At 57.7% G+C, this 20,266-nt stretch overlaps 1 protein-coding gene across 1 annotated transcript in view; it reads right to left on the bottom strand.

The window, feature by feature from the left end:
* Positions 1 to 307: 307 nt before the first annotated feature.
* Positions 308 to 20,266, bottom strand: part of ITGB5 (integrin subunit beta 5) — a 101,342-nt gene continuing 81,383 nt past the window's right edge. Inside the window, exons 10-14 of the mRNA XM_081085408.1 lie at positions 12,230 to 12,452; positions 7,054 to 7,157; positions 3,163 to 3,282; positions 1,755 to 1,921; positions 308 to 1,073 (exon numbers count right to left, since the gene is read on the bottom strand). Coding sequence (XP_080941534.1) covers positions 978 to 1,073; positions 1,755 to 1,921; positions 3,163 to 3,282; positions 7,054 to 7,157; positions 12,230 to 12,452 — 710 coding nt within the window. The 3' untranslated portion in view covers positions 308 to 977. The remainder of the gene's footprint in view (positions 1,074 to 1,754; positions 1,922 to 3,162; positions 3,283 to 7,053; positions 7,158 to 12,229; positions 12,453 to 20,266) is intronic.

Here is a 20,266-nt window from a genome sequence, read left to right as displayed (position 1 = left end):
TCTCCAATCTATTTCTGGCCTCAGTATCTGGAAACCAGGGAGGGAAGTCAGAGGGGAGGGTTTTCACGTTTTCTAGCCTACACTCTTAATTTTTAAGCAAAATCCGGGAGGGTCACAGAGCACCTGCTCAGCCCTCCTGGGGCACCCTGGTGGCACCCGAGCCCCCACCGTGGCTGCTGTGTTTGAAGAGGCCAGTCTGGAGCGCTGGGCTGGCCTGTGAGGCCCTGGAGGGACGTGTGTGGCCATCTCAGTCCCCACTGCGGCGCCATTCAAGGCCACTTCAGAAAGGGACACGCACACATGTCGTAGAGAGCAGCAGGCAAACACAAAACATGTTGGTTTTAATCTTTACTTTCAATCCCAAGCAATCTCTTTCCTTTTCGTTACAAAAGTACTAAACAAACACGGACAGAAGAGGGGAGCTGACATTTGCAAACGCTGTGCCTTCAGCAGGCGTCTCCATAATTCCATCACCAACACCCATGTGCACAGACATCAGGCAGACAATTCTCAGGAATCACCACTACACCATAAATGCACGACCTTTTTATTTCATATAAAAATGATCAACACGCAAAAAGCCAGACCATCCGTCGATGTGATGCACTCCGACACTCCCAGGAGCCTTCTGCTCCGACCAGACTGGAGCCCGGCCCTCCTGGGAGGGAGGGGCAGCCTAGCACCTCGGCAGCCCATCGACAGGACAAGCGGGATGTGGCGGGGAAGGCCAAGGGCGCCAAGCTCCCCCGCTCCTTCCCAGGCACGGAGGGTGGCGCCTGGCATGGCTCTGGCCCAGCAGCCTGTGGCACGGCGGGCTGGGCGCCTGCCTGCGCCGGCAACGGGCTCCTCTCCCAGGCTCACCGCTCAGTCTCTGCTTGTCTATCGTGGGAGCCGTGATCGAGTCCAGCAGCTGCCCAAAGCATGTCAGCCTCTGACTTCACCGGACGCCCCTCCAGCCCTCGAAGGAGAAGGAGCCGTCAGTCCACGGCGCCGTTGTAGGATCTGTTGAATTTGTTGAAGGTGAAATCCACGGCATGTGTGGAGATGGGCTTTCTGTACAGAGGGTTTGAAGCCTGCGGAACACGGAAGGCGGGAGGACACGTGTTAGTCCAAGGAGGACACGCATCTGTGGCTGCCACCGCACTAGTCGATGCGTTGCCATCCACTCCATCCACACTCGGGGCTGGAGGCCCTTCCCTGGCCGGTCACCCAGGAGGGCAGCAGGCAGAGCACACAGGCGGAGAGTCTGGTGCGCAGGGACCAGCTGCCTCTGACTCGCCTGCCCCGGGCACGTCCCTCCCGTCTGAGCTCTCAGTTTCCACCTCTGCAGAGAGGGCTGGGAGCTGGTCTCTGAAGTTCCTTCCACTTGAACAGAAACTAACGGGGGTTCAGGGGAGGAACTCCCTTACTCCGCTCGGTCCTTCGGGAGCGTGCAGTTTGCTTGTGGAGACAAGGCTTATGCAGATGGATCCTGAAACACAGACCTGGGTCTGTCGTCTCCCAAGGACCCTCCAGACTCTTTCTGGGGAGGCCCTGAGAGCACCTCTGCCCCCCGAGTCTCCCCACTGGGTGCGGGGCCCTCTGTGCTCGTGGGCCATGGACGTCTCTCCGTCCAGAGGTGGGCGCAGGCCTTTCAGGTTCTGTTCTTTGTTTTGAATGCCCAAGATGTGAGTGGGCCTTTACCACTTGCTTGAACTCAACCAGACCTCTAAACTTGGCATTTTTTTCCTACTTCCCACTTCCCAACGGCTTACCATTTCATAGCGGGCCCTGGATCGCTCGCTCTGGAACTTTGCAAACTCTCTGCGGTCGTGGATGGTGACAAGCAGCTTCCAGATGCCCAGGAGCACGAACCCAATCAGGAGGATACTGCCGACCACGATCAGGAGGATGGTGGTGACGTTGGGGGCCGTTCCACACTCTGGGTGGGACCAGGAGGTCCGGTGAGCACAGGCACCACCATGGCGCGCCCCTCCTGCCCCGGCCTCAGGGGATCTGAGTGAAAGGTACCTGTCTCTCCCTCACCCCTCCCTCCTCCTCTTAAGAGCCTCGCACTGCCCTGGCAGACGTGGGTGGGCAGGGAGGTTTCTCCCATGCACATTCGGTGAAAGAGGGGCCACACAGCAAGTCTAGGCGAGAACCCTGGGGGCTGCTCCACTTCCTCCCACGTGCCCTGTACACAGCTGCCTCCCCCAGATCGCAGCACCCCGCTCCAGCCTGGCCCAGGCCCCGTGCAGGACGCTGGGCCCCACCTCCGCTTCCTGCAAATGGTTTCAGGGGCAGCCTGGGCAGGCAGGAGGTTTTGTGAGCCACTTCCACGAGGGCTGGGCTGGGCCGGGGCCAGCCAACATTTGTAAGCCCTTAGTGTGGTGCCCTCTGGAGCAGATGTGCTTATTTTCAAAGAACCGCAAAGACGGCGCTTGGAAGCAGCCTCGTTCTCACAGGCACGCATCTGGGCTGCCACCACACTAGCCGGGAAGGCGCACCATGCGGTGGGGCCCAGTTTGGACAAACAGTTTGCGATGCTGTGAATTAAAGAGAGCACATCTTTTCCTGCTCCCTCCACGCCCCCAGAGAAGAACAAAAGGGGTCACACTAGGAGCCCTAATTGCTCCAAGGCAAGAGGCCATGGCCCCCTGGCACCAGGCACTCTGTTTGGATTGAAGCTGAGCCTCCTCAGTGGCCCTGAGGCCCAGCAGCCCACAGGAATGTTTAACCCAGCCTCCCTCTGCCCTCGGACTCCGCGCTGGGCAGTGTGGCAGCCCGGCCAGGGCTGAGCCTACCCAGATGCTCCCGGCACAGCGCCGGCCTGCTCAGCCCTCATCGTCCAGAGAGACCTGCGAGCTCCCTGCAGAGCCCAGGAGCCCCCACCACAGACGCTCAGCCCTGCAGGTTAAGTGTGTTCCGGGCTTACTCTCCCCTCTGAGACGGGACACCCCCCCTACCCTCCAACGCCCATGCCTTCCAAGCTATGCCCCAGCAATGGGTCCCAGATATGCAACCATCTTCCTTCTAAACTCTAAGAGGCAAGCAGGTGTGGCCTCGGAGTCCGATCTTTACAACGATTGTCGGCCTCCTCTCTCTCGAGGTTGGAAAGGGCGGTGAGGAGTGACGGGCGGCATGCCCAGAGCAGGGGTGGTGTCCGGCCCAGCCCTCACCCACCTGGCTCCCTGAGGACCGTCAGGTTGGACTTCCCGCTGGGCAGCTCTGCGTAGGTGAACAGCATGACACAGTCCTTGGCAGTTTTGTAGAAGCAAAGCACGGCTTCCTGGTCATCTTTCCCTGGAAAAAAACCCAGAACCACTGACCACCGACCGACCGGCGAGGAACCTACCACCTCGCAGGAGACGGAGGTTGGGGAGGGGGGTGGAGGGGTGGGGAGGGGGGTAGGGGGGCGCAGACAGGCTTAAAGGGAGGCTGGGCCTTTAAAAGCGAACTCAGCCGATCCCCAAGCCGTCAGCGTTCCCCAACTTCCTAGAGGGACGAGGGCTGCACAAACTACACTGACCGACTCAGCGTGTGCCCATCCCACGCCAGCAGACGCCATTGAACCCCATTCGTGATGAGGATCGACGATTGCAATTATCCCCCACAAATGAGCAATTCCCAGTAAGTGTGGGTCATACGCATGTGTTAAAGCCCATTAAAAAACAAAAACACGAAGAAAAACGAGCTCAGGTTTCTCCCATGAAGAATGCAGGCCCAGGCGCTGAGTTTCGTTTGCTTTGGGGACATGAATGCCCTCAGACGCAAGGGACCCACCCCTGTGGAAAACAAGAGGATCTTCAACCTCCGAAGGGTTTGCTGGGGTGAAGGGCAGTGGGAGGGGGCATGGATGCTGGGGCGGGAATGGCCTGAGGAATTGGCTGTGGACGTTAAAGGGACAGAGAAAAAGAGCCCGCTGGTGCCCTGGAGGCTGGAGTGAGAGTTCACTGCGGTCCACAGGCTGAACGCTGGCTCGAGGCCAAGCCTCAGGAGCTCTCTCTTGGGATGTCAAGCCCGAAAGACCACAAGGTGATAAGGACGTCGGCAGAAAGGCTGGTACCCACAGTGCTGCCTGCACCCCAAGCAGAGCCCGGACGCTGACTGGCCTCCCTCCTCTGTGGTAACAAGCCCCTTCCTCAAGCTGCCTCAGTCCTCCCTGTGCCCGCGGTCTCCCAAGGTTAAGGGTCACAGTCCCCATCAGGCATGACCTGCATCCCTGGGCTTTCTCGGAAGGGAAGGGAAGGCGTGAGGCTGTGCCTTGGAGGGAAAGGGACAGTGGTGAGTGTGAGTTAGTGGGCGGTGAGTGCCAGGAAGGGGTGGTCGGCCAGATTGACGGTGCAAGCTCCTGTTACGTGAAATGCTCTTCGGCTCTGGCCTTTGTAACCCTGCTGAACAAAGGACTGGAACAGATACAGTAGTGTGGTTTTCAGACACGGAGGCCTGGACCTATCCCCTCCGCCCCCAGTCATTGCCTGGTCTGCGTGAGTGTGGGTGTGTGTATATGGAAAAAGCCAGGGTAACGAGTAGGTTCAAACAGAAACTTGCTCTGTGAAGCGACTGCTGCATCTCCCAGGGCAGACCAGGAGGCAGCTGTGGAGGGTCGGCGCACTGCACCACGGGAACCCGTTCGTGGCCAGCGGTGGGCACCGTCTCGTCTTTTCTAACTGCGTGCATCTAGTTAGGGGGCAACTGCCCCAGATCTGCAGGCAGAACCTGCTGTTCGGCCTTAAGTTTCAAGACAGAAATAGGGGCAGGAAAATGGGCATGGAAGATGGGACTCTAAGCTCCCACTGCCCCGGGTGTAGCACAAGCCCTGGCATACAGTCGGTGCTCAGTGAATGCTGGCTGCATACATGACTCAACATACTCAGGAGCCATGATCTGGCCAGAGGCGTCAGTCAGGGTGAGAGAGGCAGGAGCAGGAAGTCCACAAAGAAGGCCAGGCAGGGCCAGGCCGACAGGTAGCTGGGCTGGGAGTCTGCAGCAGCTGAGGTCACATAGAGGTCAAGGCTGCCGGCCAGGGGGCCTCAGATGCAGGGTCCCTTCCGAGGTGCACAGCCTTTCCCCACCTTTTAACCATTTTTAAAGTGTACAGCTCAGTCGTTTTGTAATGTTCACAACGTGTGTGACCTGCCCACTATCTACTTTCAGGACGTTTCTGTCACTCTGGAGAGAAAGCCCATACTGTGGACAGTCAGGCCCAATCCCTGTCCTCCCCAGTCCCTGGCAGCTACTAGCCTACTCCCGGTCGCTCTGCTTTTGTCCATTTGGGGCCTGTCATATAACTGGAATCCTATAACCTCCGTCCTCTGCTGCCTGGCTTTGCATAATATGTTCCAGGTTCACCCATGCTGCAGCACGTACTGACACTTCATTCCTTGTCATGGAGGAATAATATTCATTATATGAAGGCACCACATTTTACTTCCCATTCCTCAGTTCATGTGCCTTTGGGTTGTTTCCAGTTTTGACTACCATGGGCAATGCTGCTGTGAACACTCAGGCACAAGATTTTGTGTTAACTTCTGTTTTCAATTCTCTTGTGTACACGCCTGGAAGCAGAATTGATAGATCGTACGGTGACTCTGTTTAATTTGGGGGGAAACTGCTAAATTGTTTCCAAAGTGGCTGCAGCGTTTGTATTCCCGCCAGCAGTGCAGTAGGGTTCCAACACAGGGTCACCGTGACTGGGTGTAGTAAACAGAATGTTCCGGAACAGTTCCAAACACAGTTCCATGCGTACAGGGCTGACATGTGCTTTGCATCTCTTACCCTCAGAACTCCTCAGCCTGGCCGAAACCGGTGTGGCTCAGTGGATAGAGCGTCGGCCTGCGGACTGAAAGGTCCCAGGTTCGATTCCGGTCAAGGGCATGTACCTGGGTTGCGGGCATATCCCCAGTGGGAGGTGTGCAGGAGGCAGCTGATCGATGTTTCTCTCTCATCGATGTTTCTAATTCTCTATCTCTCTCCCTTCCTCTCTGTAAAATATCAATAAAATATATTTTAAAAAAAAAATTAAGAAAAAAAAAAAAAAGAACTCCTCAGCCTGGACGGCGATGGCTGTACTAGAAGAGATATGGGTGCAGCCCAAAGAGGGTAAGAGGCAAACACCTGTGTCCCTCTGTCTGAGCCTCCCGTGGGCTCCCAGTCAGCAATGGACTCGCAGCCGTTCGTCCGGAGGTAAAGGCAGAGGGATGGAGGGAAGGTGTCCAACTGGAGTGGCTAGAGGGAGAAGAGCCTTAAAACGTGAGCTGCCGGGCAAGGCAACAGGACACGGAATGGGCAAGAGGCGCAGAGACGGCAGAAGAGCCAGGGCATCTCTCAATCCTGGGTTCAGTCGGACCGATGAGAGCTCTGCCCTCGCTGCCTGCAGCATCTGAGAGCTGCGCTGGGCAGAGGCCAACGGGGCAGAGACTGTTCCCCAAGAGCGGATCCCGTTTCCTGGGCACACAGCTGACTCCATTTCCCAGCCGCCCTTGCAGGTAAAGGGGGATGGACGTTATGTGCACCCCTTCCAGGCCCAGCCCGTATGCACCTCCCACGTGACCCTTCACTCTGCCTTTCCCCCTTGGCCAGCTACAGGGAGAGGCGTCTGAGGACCACGAGGAGGGAGGAACCTGGGCACGGAGAGGGCCTGCATTCCTGAATGACCACAGGGAAGGCTTGTCAACAGGAGCACCTCCTCCGGCCTTTCAGCGAGTGATAAACTGACTTGGGTTTTGCTAAGTTGTCGAGGTTCGAGGTTTGTTTGTTACAGCAGCTACCATTACTTATTCCGGTGCACGACCTTCTCAGGAGGCCTGGGGGGAGGCTGGGTCCCAGTGATGGGACAGACTTATGAACAGGGAGGTCTTCTACTCTAGAGAGTCTGGAACCTAGACCCCAGCTCGGGCTCCCCACGTCCTCCTGGGGAGCAGCCGTCATGCCAAGGACACGGAGGCCATCCTTCCTAACTCAGGGCTGAAACCACCCTCCTCCCTGGCAAGCAGCCGTGAAGATCATCCCACAGGGGAGAAGGTCTCTGTGCGTCTGTAAGACCCAAGAGGGGGCAGCTGCCCATCCACTCACCGATGGCGTCCACCCGTGTGATCACCTCATCCTTGCACAGGTTTTGGCAGGTCTGGTTGTCAGCTGGGCTCCCTGAGTGAAGCAACAAGCACTCGACACAATCTCTTTGGAAAAGAGGCAATACACATGGGTGTTAGATGCTGGGTAGTGGCTCCACACAGGTAATGAGCTCCCAACAAAGCCAGCCCAGCCCTCCTGCGCCCGAAGGCCCGAATTCCTGCCTGTCTTCCGGTGTTTGGCTTCAGGGGATGTTCTGCTCTGCCTGTGTGTGTGTGTGTGTGTGTGTGTGTGTGTGTGTGTGTGATGCTGGGACAGGGAAGCCCCAGGGTCCTTGGAGGAACCAATCAGAGTGCAGAGCCCCGTCTGGACATGTCCAGCTGTAGGCTGGAGGCCTTTCAGATTCTGATAAACACCTGACTGAGGAGTCTGCTCCAGCAAGAAGTCCTGGCCGAGTAGCTCAGTTGGTTAGAGCCTGGTCCTGATAGGCCACAGCTGTGGGTTCGATCCCCAGTCAGGGCACATAACAAGGAGCAACGAATGAATGCATGCATAAGGAGAACAACAAATTGAGGTCTTTCTCTCTCAAATCAATAAAAACATTTTTTTTTTTTTAGTTTCCAATGATAAAAACCTGTGACCCCAGCCTTGAGGAGGGGTCCTCACACACCCTGGCCAGTGCTTGATGGCTCCACGTTGCCCAACTCCCAGGATGCCCCCCATCCCCTGGTCACCGCCTGGGGCAGGGCTCTCAACCCTCCTGCACATTAGACTCCCCAGGGGGGCTCTGAAGACAAGCAGCCCTGCCTGGGTGACCCGCCCCCCCCATGGAGTCACATCCCTGGGGCAGAGCCCCGGCCTCTGGGATTCCGATGAACAGTGAGGGCTAGAACCACTGTCCTGGAAACCCTCAGGCCCTCGCCCTTCCCTCCCAACGGAGCTCGCCTGGCAGGCTCCCTATGGCCCTGCTGTCCACGCACCTGTTAGCTCAGCTACACTCAACTCTGATAGAGGCCACGGGGGGCAGCCCCCCAGGGAACCCACATTTCAACAGGGCCTTCTGGAGAAAATGGGTGAGAGGCCCCTCTCCTCCCACTGCAGGCCGACAGTTTAAATCAGGTATTGTGTGAAATGCTTAATTAAAATGGTCAATTAATAACTCATATTTATATTTTCCATAGTCAAAACCCAACTCCAGAAATTCCCCTTCCACCTTCAGTTCCATGGGGTGCCGGGGTCCAACCCCAGCGGGTCCAGGGGTCCCCAAAGGTGTAGACGGAGTCAGCGAAGAAGGAAGGACATGGAGACAGTGTTCAGTTGATCAGCAGCCTAGCCAGGATCTCCAGCCAAGTTCTGGTCTGGATCTCCAGAGAGGTTCTGCTTAGGATCTCCAGCCAGGTTCTGGGTCCATGTTCTCTTGCTAGGTTCTCCAGGTTCTCCAGCCAGGTTCTGTAGCCATGTTCCCTCGCTAGGTTCTCCAGCCAGGTTCTGTCACCAGGTTCTAGTCAGGTTCTCTTGCCAATTTCTGTAGTCAGGTTCAGTCCAGGATCTTTTGCCATGTTCTCTCGCTAGGTTCTGTCTCTAGGTTCTGAGGCCAGTTTCTGTCCAGGATCTTTTGCCATGTTCTCTCCAGTGAAGTTCTTCTGTCTCTAGAGAACGTTCTGTGTAGGTTCTGTGCCTAGGTTCTGTCTCTGTCCTGTCTCCTAAGTTCTGTGTTCTAAGTTCTGTGTCTTGCTGTCTTGTTACAACTGTATTTATACCAGTTGATTCAATCCTATCAATCTCTATTACAAAGGTTAGGGCGTTTCTTATCTCCATTCCAGGGAGTAAAGATTATGTAGCTTAAGCATGATTGTTCGTAGTTAAAGTGATTAATTACCCGCCTGGCACTTGTTAAGAGGTTTTATTCCCTCCCTAACTTCAGGGGAAAATCCCTACCTGGGGAAACAACCTTTCTCAGAGACCTTGGTTAAAACACATAGTGCCAAGAAGGTGAGCAAACATATTAAGAACGGTATGCCATATATGCCAGGTCCCTTGAAACAGCAAGGATGGACCGGCTCCCGGCAATGGGGGAGAACAGGACTGAGGACGCCAGGCCGGGGAGCCAGGGTCTGACTCAGGGCCTGGGAATGGGGCGCACACACGGGACAGGACGGTGAGATCTCCACCCCCGGGAGGAGTGGGCTGAGCAAAACAACCAGCCGACTGAGCTTTCAGGGGCTCCGTGAAGCCAGGAGGCGAGACCCCCAAACAGGGGCTCCCTCAGGAAACGAGGCAGGACTGGAGGGCTTCGCCCGGCACCAGCGTGCAGGGTGGCTTCACAGAGCCGCAGCCACACTGGGCGCTGCCCGCTTCCCCCCAGGCTGCGGGGACCCGAGGGCTGTGCATCTGGAAAGTCTCCAGCAAATCACGGAGGATGTACAACCACCGGGCATCGCCCTTATCATCGTCCGCCTTTGAATTCCTCGAGATTAAGAGGCCAGTGACTGCATTTCCAGGGCAGACGCTGGGGATGGGGACACAGACCTGGAAGGGAGCTCAAGAGCTTTCCACCCCCACCCCCACCTAGTTTAGAGATGAGGCTGTGAGGCCAGAGAGAAGCCAGGGCATCTGGGACCAGACAACCCTCCTCAAGTCCCGACTCCACTTTCTGCTCATTAAGGAGGCAAGCGAGTGGATCATGAAGAGAAAGTGGGTAAGATTCTCTCACGAGGGTTCTCACAGCTCAAGAGTTCAACTATCCCAGATTGGGCATAACCTCTCCCCCTCTCCCCCAGTCTCCCTCTCCCCGCCCATTCTCCCTCCGGCCTGGGCTGACTTCATGGAAACATTCAGGAGTTGCAAACAGGCTGGTGACATTCCCATTTCCCCCGAGGCCAGCGCTCCAGAGCCAGGCATGGGAGACTGGCCGCTGTCCAGAAAGGCGCGGCTCCCCGCTCTGCTCATTGGTGCTGACCCAGCTCCCCGCCCCCACTCCAGCCTCGGGGCTAGCACCAGGAAAAGAAGGGAGCTGCTTCCAGCCTGGGCTCGGCCTGGGCTGGGCCTCACTGCCCCTTCACCGCATCCCCTGCGGTCACTAAGCCGCAGGGCAGCTTCCGGGACACATACCCTCATTCTCCACGCAGACATGTCAGTCTAACTTACGCGGCTCCTGTACTGGGTTGACACTGGGGTGTATGGTAGTCACATATCAAAGAAACTGGTCTGTTAAACAAACACGTTGCTGAGGGAGACTTTGCCCAGCATCTGTTCATGGAGATCGGCCAAGGCTGAGTGTGAACTCACCCAAGGTGAAGGGTGTGTGCTTAGTTCTAGAGAGTGGAGGTCAGCTGCTCTGAAACCCCGGGGGTGGGGCGGGGGGGAAGGGCATCGGCATTCATGCGATGCTCTCAGCAGAGTAGCAAGTAGAAAAGCAAGCTGACATAATCCCTATCAAGGGGACTTTTCTTTTTTCTTCTTTTTAAGTTGCAACTATGCCATGAAAGAGAGAGAAGGCCCATGGGACCCAGAGACGAGTCAGAAGGCTCCCTTACGGCATCTCTTTGCTCTCCTCGTGCCTTCGGTATTGCGTAACGGGTAATCAATGATCAAGTGTGTGTCTCCTAGGACATGAGTGCTTCGAACATTTAGAGCGAGGGTTGTTTCCCCTTGGGATTCTGTAGCTGACCCAAGCCGATCGCACAGCGCCTTCTGCTCCCGAGGAAGGGAAGAAGTGGGCTTGGTCTACTTGTATTGATTCCACGTGCATATCAGAGATGCTATTTTAGCTCATGTTGTCCTAGCGTGGCCCCGCCCCCCATGTGCCCCAAGGATTGGGGACATACACTCAAAGGGTTTTCTGCTGGTGGGGTTGGCGGGGCACCTCCCTCCAACACAAAATGTGCATCATGGTTGCGAGTCCACGCCCCGGTGGCCATTGCTTTTCGGGCTTCAGATCCAGGACCCTGCCCTCAGCCGGGGGGGGGGGGGGTCCCCCTTGAATTTCTATAGTTTTTCCACTCTTAGCAGGTCTAATGTGGGCCTGTTTCCTCCTCCCTTCCTCTCCCCACCAGTTACACAGAAATAAAAGCTGGCCCTGTCGATCTTGTCTGTCGCTCCGCAGCCAGCTCCCAATGACCCACGCCTGGACTGTTGGTGGCAAGTGTCCAACCAGGGTCCTGCCACCAGAACGTGGCTGCGTGCGGACTGCCAGCAGTCAGGGCCGGCTCGGGGAGCGCGAACTCATTTCATTATCAGCCTGAGCCAGACGTTTGGGGGGGAAATCTGCCAAAAGAAAATTGCACACGTGCCTTCCCCAGAAATGCCGTCTGTGTTATTATTTGTTTCGGACTCTCTGTGCCTCGGCTCCGCACTCTGCTGGCCCCTTAGCACGGCGGTGACACAGCTCTTTCTCCAGTGAAATGCAAGAGGAGCCGCCACTCCTGCTTTCCTGGCGGCGGAGCTCCTTGGTTGCTGAGCGCCCTCTCACTGGCAGTGTGCAGGGCAGAGCGCGGGCGGGCAGCCCGGGAATGTGACCCGCGGCCCCGTCGGGAAGGCCCGGTGACCGGGCCGCACAATCTGCGCATTCATCAGTCGCACGGAGCCAGCGTGCGTTATCTGCACACACGGAGCAGCAGATGCAGCCGCCACGGCAGTCCGTGTTGGCGTGCCTGATCGAGGCCGGCGCCCTCCTACCCCCTTTGCCTCCGATTGTGTTTGTTTCCAGCAGCATCTCCCACGCTGTGCCCTGTGAAACACTGCTGGGGGAGGTTAAACTGGGGGAGGGAGTCACATGCATTTCAAGGCAGGATGCGCACGGGAACCCCTTCTGGGGTGCTCAGAGCACACTAAGGGCCCTGAGATGTTATTCTGGCATCAACACCAGTTTAACTGCACTTAACACAGGAAACTTGTCATTTCTAAATGTGTTTAGCCAATAGAATAGCAGTCTTGGTTTTTTCCGGTTTTGTTATTTTCTTACAAAATCCCCACGGAACCAGAATCTCCAAGATGCTATTTTAGCTCATGTTAGTAAGAGTTTCGCTCCCCAGCAAGGCTGGGAGGGCGGAGCTGGGGCCGGGTTGGGGGGAAGGGGGGGAGGTGAGCGGCTGGCCTCCCGAGGGCTGACTGGCTAGGACACAGGCCTGGTCTGGGGGCGTGCGGGGGGGAGGAAGTGGGGCTGTAGAGGGGCTATTACCTCTTGGTGCTGCAAGCATCTGGGCAGGTCGGGCACTTCTCACATGTCTCCCCAAAGGCCCCGGGCTCTGTGCACTGGCACTGCCCACAGACGCAGTGCCCGCGGTCGCTGCAGATCTGGCCCTTCTGGCCCCGGCACGTGCTGATGTCTGTGGAGCAGTTACAGTTGTCCCCGATGTAACCCGCGTGGCACTTGCATTCTCCGCAGTGACATTCGCCGTGTCCTAAAGGGCACACAGAGCACATCGGCACCTGCCCGCACCAACCACCCAGTGCCACACGAGCCAAGCAGGCTCTGGGGGTCCAACAGAACGTGACCCTGTGCCCTCCGAGTCTGTCTGGGTGGGCAGGGCGGCTGTGTGGTGGCTGGGGCTGGTGTGCTCCAAGTTGGTCCAGAACTTGGCCATGTCATGCCATTGGACAGGACCCAGAGAGCTTCCGGCCTCAGCTGTTGTGTGACTCGGTCCCCAAATATGCCCACATCCCAAGAACAGGACCTCATATACAGAGACCGCAGAGCAACCGAGTGATGGATTTGGAGATGGGGGTTCTCCTGGGGTACCAGTGGGCCCTAAGTGCCACCACGAGGGTCCATGTCAGGGGAAGGCTAAGGAGGATGAGCCAACAGAAGCTGGACGTGTGCTGGAGCCTGTAAAGGAGGAGGAGGAGGCAGTGGCCTAGGAATGCAAGGAACGCAGTGCAGGAGGATGGAAAGGGCGGGAAAACAGCGGCTCCCGAGACCCTCCTCCAGAGCCTCTGGGGGGAGTGCTGACACCCTGACTGCAGCGCAGTGACAATGACTGCGGACTCTGCCCTCCAGAACCGAGAGGATACATTTGTGTTGTTCTAAGTCACTAAATGTGTGGGGATTTGCTACCGCTCAGTAGGAATCTAACACAGTTGCCATCCCCGGTCTGGGCGAGACGCTGAGTTCTTGCTCTGGCTGTGCACATGCAGCCCAGAGCGGGCGACTGAGGGGCAGTCCGAGGGCAGCGGTGGCTGACACCGAACAGTGCTCACTACACACGCATCGGGCTTCACACCATAAACTCCACTGAATCTTACACCCCCTTCCCCACGGGTGAGGGATCGCCACACTCCTCACTTCCCAAGTGATGAAACCGAGACACGGAAAGATAGAGCGGCTCGGTGCAGGTCACACAGCTGGCGGCCCGCAAGCCAGGACGCCAACCAGGGAGTCTGGCCCCAGGCCCAAGGTCTGACTCCAGGACCTACTGCCTCTCAGGAGAAAGGAGACTGAGCATGCCCGAACCAGGATGAGAGCCAGCGGAGGGCGCCCTGCTCCCCTCTGCAGGAGGGACCCTTCCCGAGCCTGCAGGTGGGGGGCCGGGCATCCCTCAGGTTCTGCGCGTGGCACGGGCAGGGAAATGCCCAGCTCAAAGGATCGAATGTGTTAGTGTGTGTGCACCCGGCACGTGTGTGAGGGTAAGCATGTACACTAGGCATGTGTGTGAGTGTATGCATGACAGAGTAAGTGTGTGCACCGGGCATGTGATGAGTGTGTGCACCAGGCATGTATAAGCAGGGGGTGTGCACACGTGATGGGCAGTGAAAAGCATGGAGAGTGCCACCTGCCAGCAGCCCGAAGACTGACAGTGAGTGGATTCTCAGTTCTCTACACCAGCAGACGCCGAAAGCAGCGCTACAGATGGGACCTGTATTTTAAAACTCTTCCTAACACTATTGTTGCAGCATATATACTTCCTGATGCCATTCTGCTAAGGCAGCATTATAGGACGAAGAGTGTATTTGCTGAGCACTCCCTTACACACGGGCAGGAGACTGGAGAGGCGGGATGGGCGTCAGATGGGGGTGGGGGGCCTGCATTTCCCTCCCACACCCAAGTCAGTCTCACAGCACCTTCTGTGAGACCACCAGGGAGCGCGACCCACAATCCAGGTCAGGACCGCACCTCAGGGAGGCTCTGCACCGCCACCTCATTCCTGCCCCTGCCTCTCTGTCAGCTCTGCAGTGCCAGGCGCTGCAGGTGGTGGGAGGCCATCTGGAGCAGCCAGGCCTCCAACCCTCCCAGGCCAACAGCCTCTCCGCTTGCTCAGCCGGGGCTCGGAGCCACAGAGAGACGGTGTGGGGCCAGAGCACCCTCCCACCTCACGGCAATGCTGAGGCACAGGGCAGCCTCCCACAGGGGTGGGGAAGCCAGGCAGGGCCGGGGGAGGCTGTGCAGTGCAGGTTAACTGCCGAGAAGCCGGTGTGCGGCGGGTGCTGGTGTGCGGTGTGTGCAGGGTGAGCCACAGGCGAGAGCAGCACCCTGCGGGGGCTGTGGGGGAGGGGAGAGTGGGTGCACAGCTCATCCTGGGCGGGGACTGCGGTCCTCCTCTCCGCCAGTCTATGAACAGCACCGGCATAAGCCACGGCCCGGGGACACCACTCCCCACAGGAAGTCTTTCCAAATGAAACAGCTCCAAGCTGCAATCGCAAAATTCCCTCACTCTGGCCTCAGGGGCCACACTGGTCAAGAGCCTGTTTTAAATCAACATGGCTCACTGTCGGGGGTCATCCGCCTCCCCCCAACATTCTATTATGAAAATTTCCAAACCAGCAGCCAAGTGAAAATACTGGACAGTGAGCATCCAGCTACTCACCGCCCACACTCCACCGTCAGTGTTACCTGCTCCTGTAGCCACCTCTGTCGAGCCCTCGATCCATCAGCCATCAGCACATATTTTAGAAAATGCATTTCAAAGTGAGCTACGGGTGCCAGTGCACGCCAGGGGTGGGTCTGTAATATAGCTCGGGCACCCTCCAATGCCCGGTGCATCACACCATCCCACAGAGCAAAAGCGCACAGAGTGAAAGGCAGATGGGTGCAGAACCTACGAGCAGCCAAGACGGCCCAGGCCGGAGGGACGGCTCTGCTTGAGGCGGTGCGTGCTGTTTTTCTTCCCGCTCGAACGGTTCTGGCGGCCATTTAAAATTACCCAGCCATGACCTGACACAGTATTCCGAAGTGTGGGAGATTTGGGGAGGAAGTAGTACATTATCTATGGGAGAGTGGGTTTTGGTTGTAGCATGTGTGTGCTGATGGGAGCAGCTGCTCCCCATGGGGACTGGACCTCCAGCTGAAAATGGTGGCAATCCAGGCAGAGGTGCCCACTGCTCTGTACTGCCCACCAGACGGCTGAGCGGCAGGTAAACCCAGCTGCTTTGGGTACAGCAGTGCCATGCAGGCCGAGAGCCCCCAAACCCAGTCCACAGCCAGGGCAGGTGAGCGTGCCCCAGCAGTCGGGAGTAATTTTCCATTACGGGTTGAAGTAGAGTCGGGAGTCATGGGCGGGACAGAGTGGGAGCTGACGATGCGCGGAGTGGCCGGGGAGAGGGACAGGACAGGACTCACCACAGAGACGTGAGCTCTTCCTGGGAGCCCCCACGACACCTGAGCACAGCGCAGACGCGGTAAGAAAGAACCATGCGCAGAGAACCTGGAGAGTGGACAGAGCACGCGGCCACAGCCCACGCCAGTGGGGTGCGCAAGCAAGTGGGAGTCACTGAGGGACATCAGAAAGTCCTCAGCCACGTGGCCTTGGGATTCCAATATTTGCCGTTTCCAAAGCAAAGTCCCGGCAAGCCAAAACTAGGAAAGAAACCCCGGTGCCACGCTTGGTGAGATGGCTGAAGCCACCTGAATGCTGGCCCTCAGTGACGCCCTGGATAGCTCGGGTTCAGCGTGTCAGGCAGTTCACTGCCTTTCAAAGATGCCACCGTGTCCTCCTTCACGCCTACGGCAGGCAGTCCTGTCGCATTAAGGGGTGCTTTTCCAGGGAGCCTGGGCTGGGCCTCAGAATCCCCCTCCACATTGTACTCCAAGCAGGTTCTACCAACTCCTGGGAAAAACACACAAGAGGCAAACCCTGGCCATCTTGGCTTAAAGCTCGAGAGTCTCCTTTAGAAAGCATGACCCATAGAGGGTGTCAAAAACTAGGCAGGTCTGGTCACCTTTTATCCTAATGCAAACGTCTCAGGTCGTGCAGCTGGGCCTCACCCGGCCTTTCCCTCAACCGGCATGCGCAGAGATTTCCCACATCTTCTGGTGAGCCCTTGGCCTCTCCTAACACCGTAGGAACACATGGCATTAAAATGACGAGGGTCATTTGGCCCTGTCCCAGAGACTAATTCCCTGTCAATCACGGAATGGGGGATGGGGCACGTGATCACAGAGGGCCTAACAACACACAGAGGGCCTAAGCACTGACTGTACATCAAAACAAAGCTCATTGAGGATGCTGCCCCACGCCGTGGCAGAGTGAGTTGAATGTAACGGCGCCTTTTCAATACTGGGCGGACACAAACATATTTTCATTGCACAGAGATAGGGATATTGAGAGGCACGTGAAAGTACTTAGTGAGCTGTGAATTGCTCCATGTGCAAGTTATTATTAGTACTACCTTTGTTAGGATGATTGATAGCTAAATGGACAGGAAGTTGTAAATGTGTCTGTTTATGCAGAATTTCAGCGCCACAGAATTCAACAGCTTTCCTTCAGCACAACAGTGCTTGTGTGGGCTGGAGGCCAGGACGCAGCCCCTTGCCTTCTTCCATAAAATAGAAAGGCAGCTACTCAGAGGAAGAGGTACTCTTGATGTAGGCTGGGAAGGAGCTGCTGGCAGGAAGGAGCGGGCCCAGTGCCTGGAAGCCAAAGGGGACCTGAGAGGACGCCGGCCGAGCACCAGGCTCTGTAGAGGTCAGGGAGGGCAAGTCCTGCGGCAGCTGCTGGCCTCGTCCTCACTGGGGATGTGAGGGCGGAATTCAGCGGGTGCAGGGGTGAGGAGGAGACAGCAGGCAACTCCACAGTAACCTGGTTGTGCAGGGGAAGGAAGTGAGGAGGAGGACGGAGGGCAGGGGACACTGAAGATGGGCTATATCTGAGCATACTCCTGATTAAAGAAAAAGATTCAGAAGAGAGACGGTTTGGGGGGGAAATGAGAAAATCAAGTGGCAAACTCCAGAGATCACGGCAAAGAGATGCAGTAGGAGAAAGGGGGGCTGAGCGGAGGGGGGAGGCTGTGGCAGAGGGAGATGCTCCAGTCCTCAGTGCCAGCAGTAGGGTTCAAGGTCATGGCGATCGGCTGCATGAAGGCCACGGGGCTGGGCTGGAAGCAAGTTCAAGCCTGTCCCCCACCATTCGCAACGCACACTGGGCAAGTCGCTAAGCCTGAGTGATGATGTTTCCTCATCTGTCAGTGAGGACGGTGCCTTCCTCGCGGGAATGTTGTTAGAAGTATGGGCACTATTGCAAGTGAAGGCCCTCACCCAGGATCTGGCACATGAGGGCGCCCAGGAAGTGGTAGCTGGAACTTCGGGACTGCCACTGGGGCTGAGCAATCCAGGGGCTGGGAGACCAAGGTGGTGGGCAGCTCGCCACGGGGAAATGCAGTGGACAGTGGGACCTGGGGGAGAGGGGCGAGTGTGAGGTGGAATGTACGGGTCAGGGATGGGGAAAGGTGGAGGACCATGTAGTGGGGGTGCACAACCTCAAAGGAGGGGGCGCCTTCGAGGGGGTGAAGCAAAGATCTGAAGAGAACATCGAGAAACAAAGCAGGGGTGGCAGGGAGGAGGCCAGTTCCCCCAAACCACCCCCCAGCAATGCTCCTGGGGACCATCAGTTCCAGGAAAAAGAGGGGGTGGGGCTCCTGCAGAGGCTGGGAATGAAGGGGAGCCTGTCATGTGAAGGGTGGTGAAGAACAAGGCCGGGATTCAAGGACACACTTAGAACATGGGGCAGGAGGCGTAGCGGTTAACGCAGGACTTCTGGGAGCAGAGTGCCTGGGCTGGCCGGCTGGATCTGCTGTTGACCAGCAGGGGAGAATGCTCAACTCCTGGATCTTGGTTTTTTCATTTTAAAATGGGACGAATAAAATGCCCCCCTGGTAGGGATGTTGTGTGAGTGAAGCCACTCAATCTGTATAGAGTACTTGGTGTTGGCATATAGTAAGTGCTCAATAAATGCTAGTGCTCACCATCATCACCACCATCATCACCATCACTATCATCATCATCATCACCATCATCATCATCATCATCGTTGTTATAATGGGAGCGAGGGGAGGGAGGCTTGGAGAGGATCTTGGAGGACTGGAGGGGAAGCGCTTTCTGGGAGCTGGGATCAAAGCCTTTCGGGATCAAAGCTCTCATAGGTTCCCTACTCCACACCCAGCCCGAGGGAGGGGAGAACACCTGGGGCCCCAGAGCCTGGGGGGAGGCTGACACAGCAGGGTGCCCCAGGCCCTGCTTGGGGAGCTCCAGGAGGTGTGCCAGAGGATGGGGAGGGGAGAGGGGGATGCACAGTGCAGTCAGTGAGGGAGGGACGAACCTCCCCTCAGCAGGAAGGGGCAGCTAGATGCCCGAGGCAGGGCTGTGTGACCCTGAGGTCCATCTCTCTCTCCATAGCTGGTCCAAAAATAGTTCCCATGCAGCTCTGGAATGCACTGTGTCTCCCGCAGGGGCAGCTTCCGTCCTGTCCCCTCCCCTCCCTCCAGGGGCTGGCAGGGTGGGGAGGTGGGGAGGTGGGGAGGGGGAGGACTAGCAGTTCCTGAGGAGGAAGGAAGGAGTTCCCTTTCTCCTTTCTCATGTTCCTGCCCCCCTCCCCCTCCCCCTCCTCTCCCCTCCCCCTCCCCCTCCCCCTCCCCCTCTGACACGGGGCATGCAACCACTTCCTCTCCTTCCTTGCTTCCTCTCAGTTTCTGCCTCCCTCACGTACCCCGCTCTCCTCACAGCCCCGGGGTTGGGGCGGGGGTTGTGGGCGCTCCCTCTGCTTCCCTCGCAGCCCTCCATGGGCCCAGTCCTCCCCCCCCCCCCCAGTCCCGAGCCAGCCCTGCAAACAGGAAGCCGTGAGAGAAAGGAAAAGAAGGGGTGTGTCTGGAAAGCCTTGGCTCCTTTGGGATATTCCCCTGTCACCGGAGTCAGACCTGTCTGCGCTCTGCACACTCCGGGTGAGGCCTGGGCCCAGCTCCCGGGCAGCCAGCTCGCTGACAACCTCCCCAACAGCCCAGAGCTGCACGTGCTTCCAGTCGAGGGGTCTGCGGGACCCAGGGGCCCAGAGAATCTCCGGAGCCAGGGCAGCTGGGAGCGGCCCCCACGGCCGGGCCCTCTCCAGCATCGGAGGGTGTCTGGGCCCCCTCTCTGAGCCTGTGGACACGCTGCTGAGAGCAGAGCGGCCTCACGGTCACTGACATCCTGGCGCCCACACAGGTCTCCATGGAGAACCAAAGCCAGACGCGGGCTGACCTCCCTGTGGCCAAACACACCCACAGGCTTGCAAAGGGTAGGGCCTCTCCAGGGCCTCTCTGACCTACCCGACCGACTGACCGGGCCTTCAGCGGAAGGGGAACTCCCTCCTAGGAAGCGCTCTTCCCGGTTCTCACTGACAACAGGCCCGTGGTGCATAACAGGCGCGTCCCTGTCCCTGCTTGGCCAGGCCCGGTCACCAAGTCTGGTCCCTGGGCATGTGCCCTCCCCCTGCTTTATCTTTCCCTTCCAGGCACTGGCTCTGGTCCCAGAGAGTGGAAAACGGGGCTTCCTGAGATGAACAGGACATGTCCCCAGGCCCCTCATTCGGGATCTTAGTGTGGCTCCCGGAACCTCAGCAGAAACGAAATAAACCTCCAGGGGCCAGAGAGAAGTCGCTCTTGACAAGTGGTGTCCTCACCACAGGGCTACCTTGGCCTGTGAACACCGCGGGGGCTGGCCAAGGACCAGTTACCAGAGAAACTGCCAACCAGGGCCACCTCCTCCCACCGGGCAGCACCGCGCCCCTCAGCTACACACCCGCCCTGAACTCACTGCAGAAAGTCTCCTGTCAGCTCAGTCCTGTCCTCATCCCTCCGCCTGACACTCCTTGGAGCTGCTCAGCTGGGGACGTCCTTTCTGGAATGGGTGCCACTGCGCTACCTCAGCTACCTCCCGGCTGCTCTGGGCGGTAGGCCAGTTTCCTCCCCAATAAAGGAGGGATAGTGCCTTGTCTATTTTACAGGACTGGGGACATCCTCCGTCAATGTGCCT

This window comes from Myotis nattereri (assembly GCF_964212035.1).
Source record: "Myotis nattereri genome assembly, chromosome: 3".
In the NCBI taxonomy this organism is placed as follows: domain Eukaryota; kingdom Metazoa; phylum Chordata; class Mammalia; order Chiroptera; family Vespertilionidae; genus Myotis; species Myotis nattereri.
This window is presented reverse-complemented; position numbering and strand designations above follow the sequence as displayed.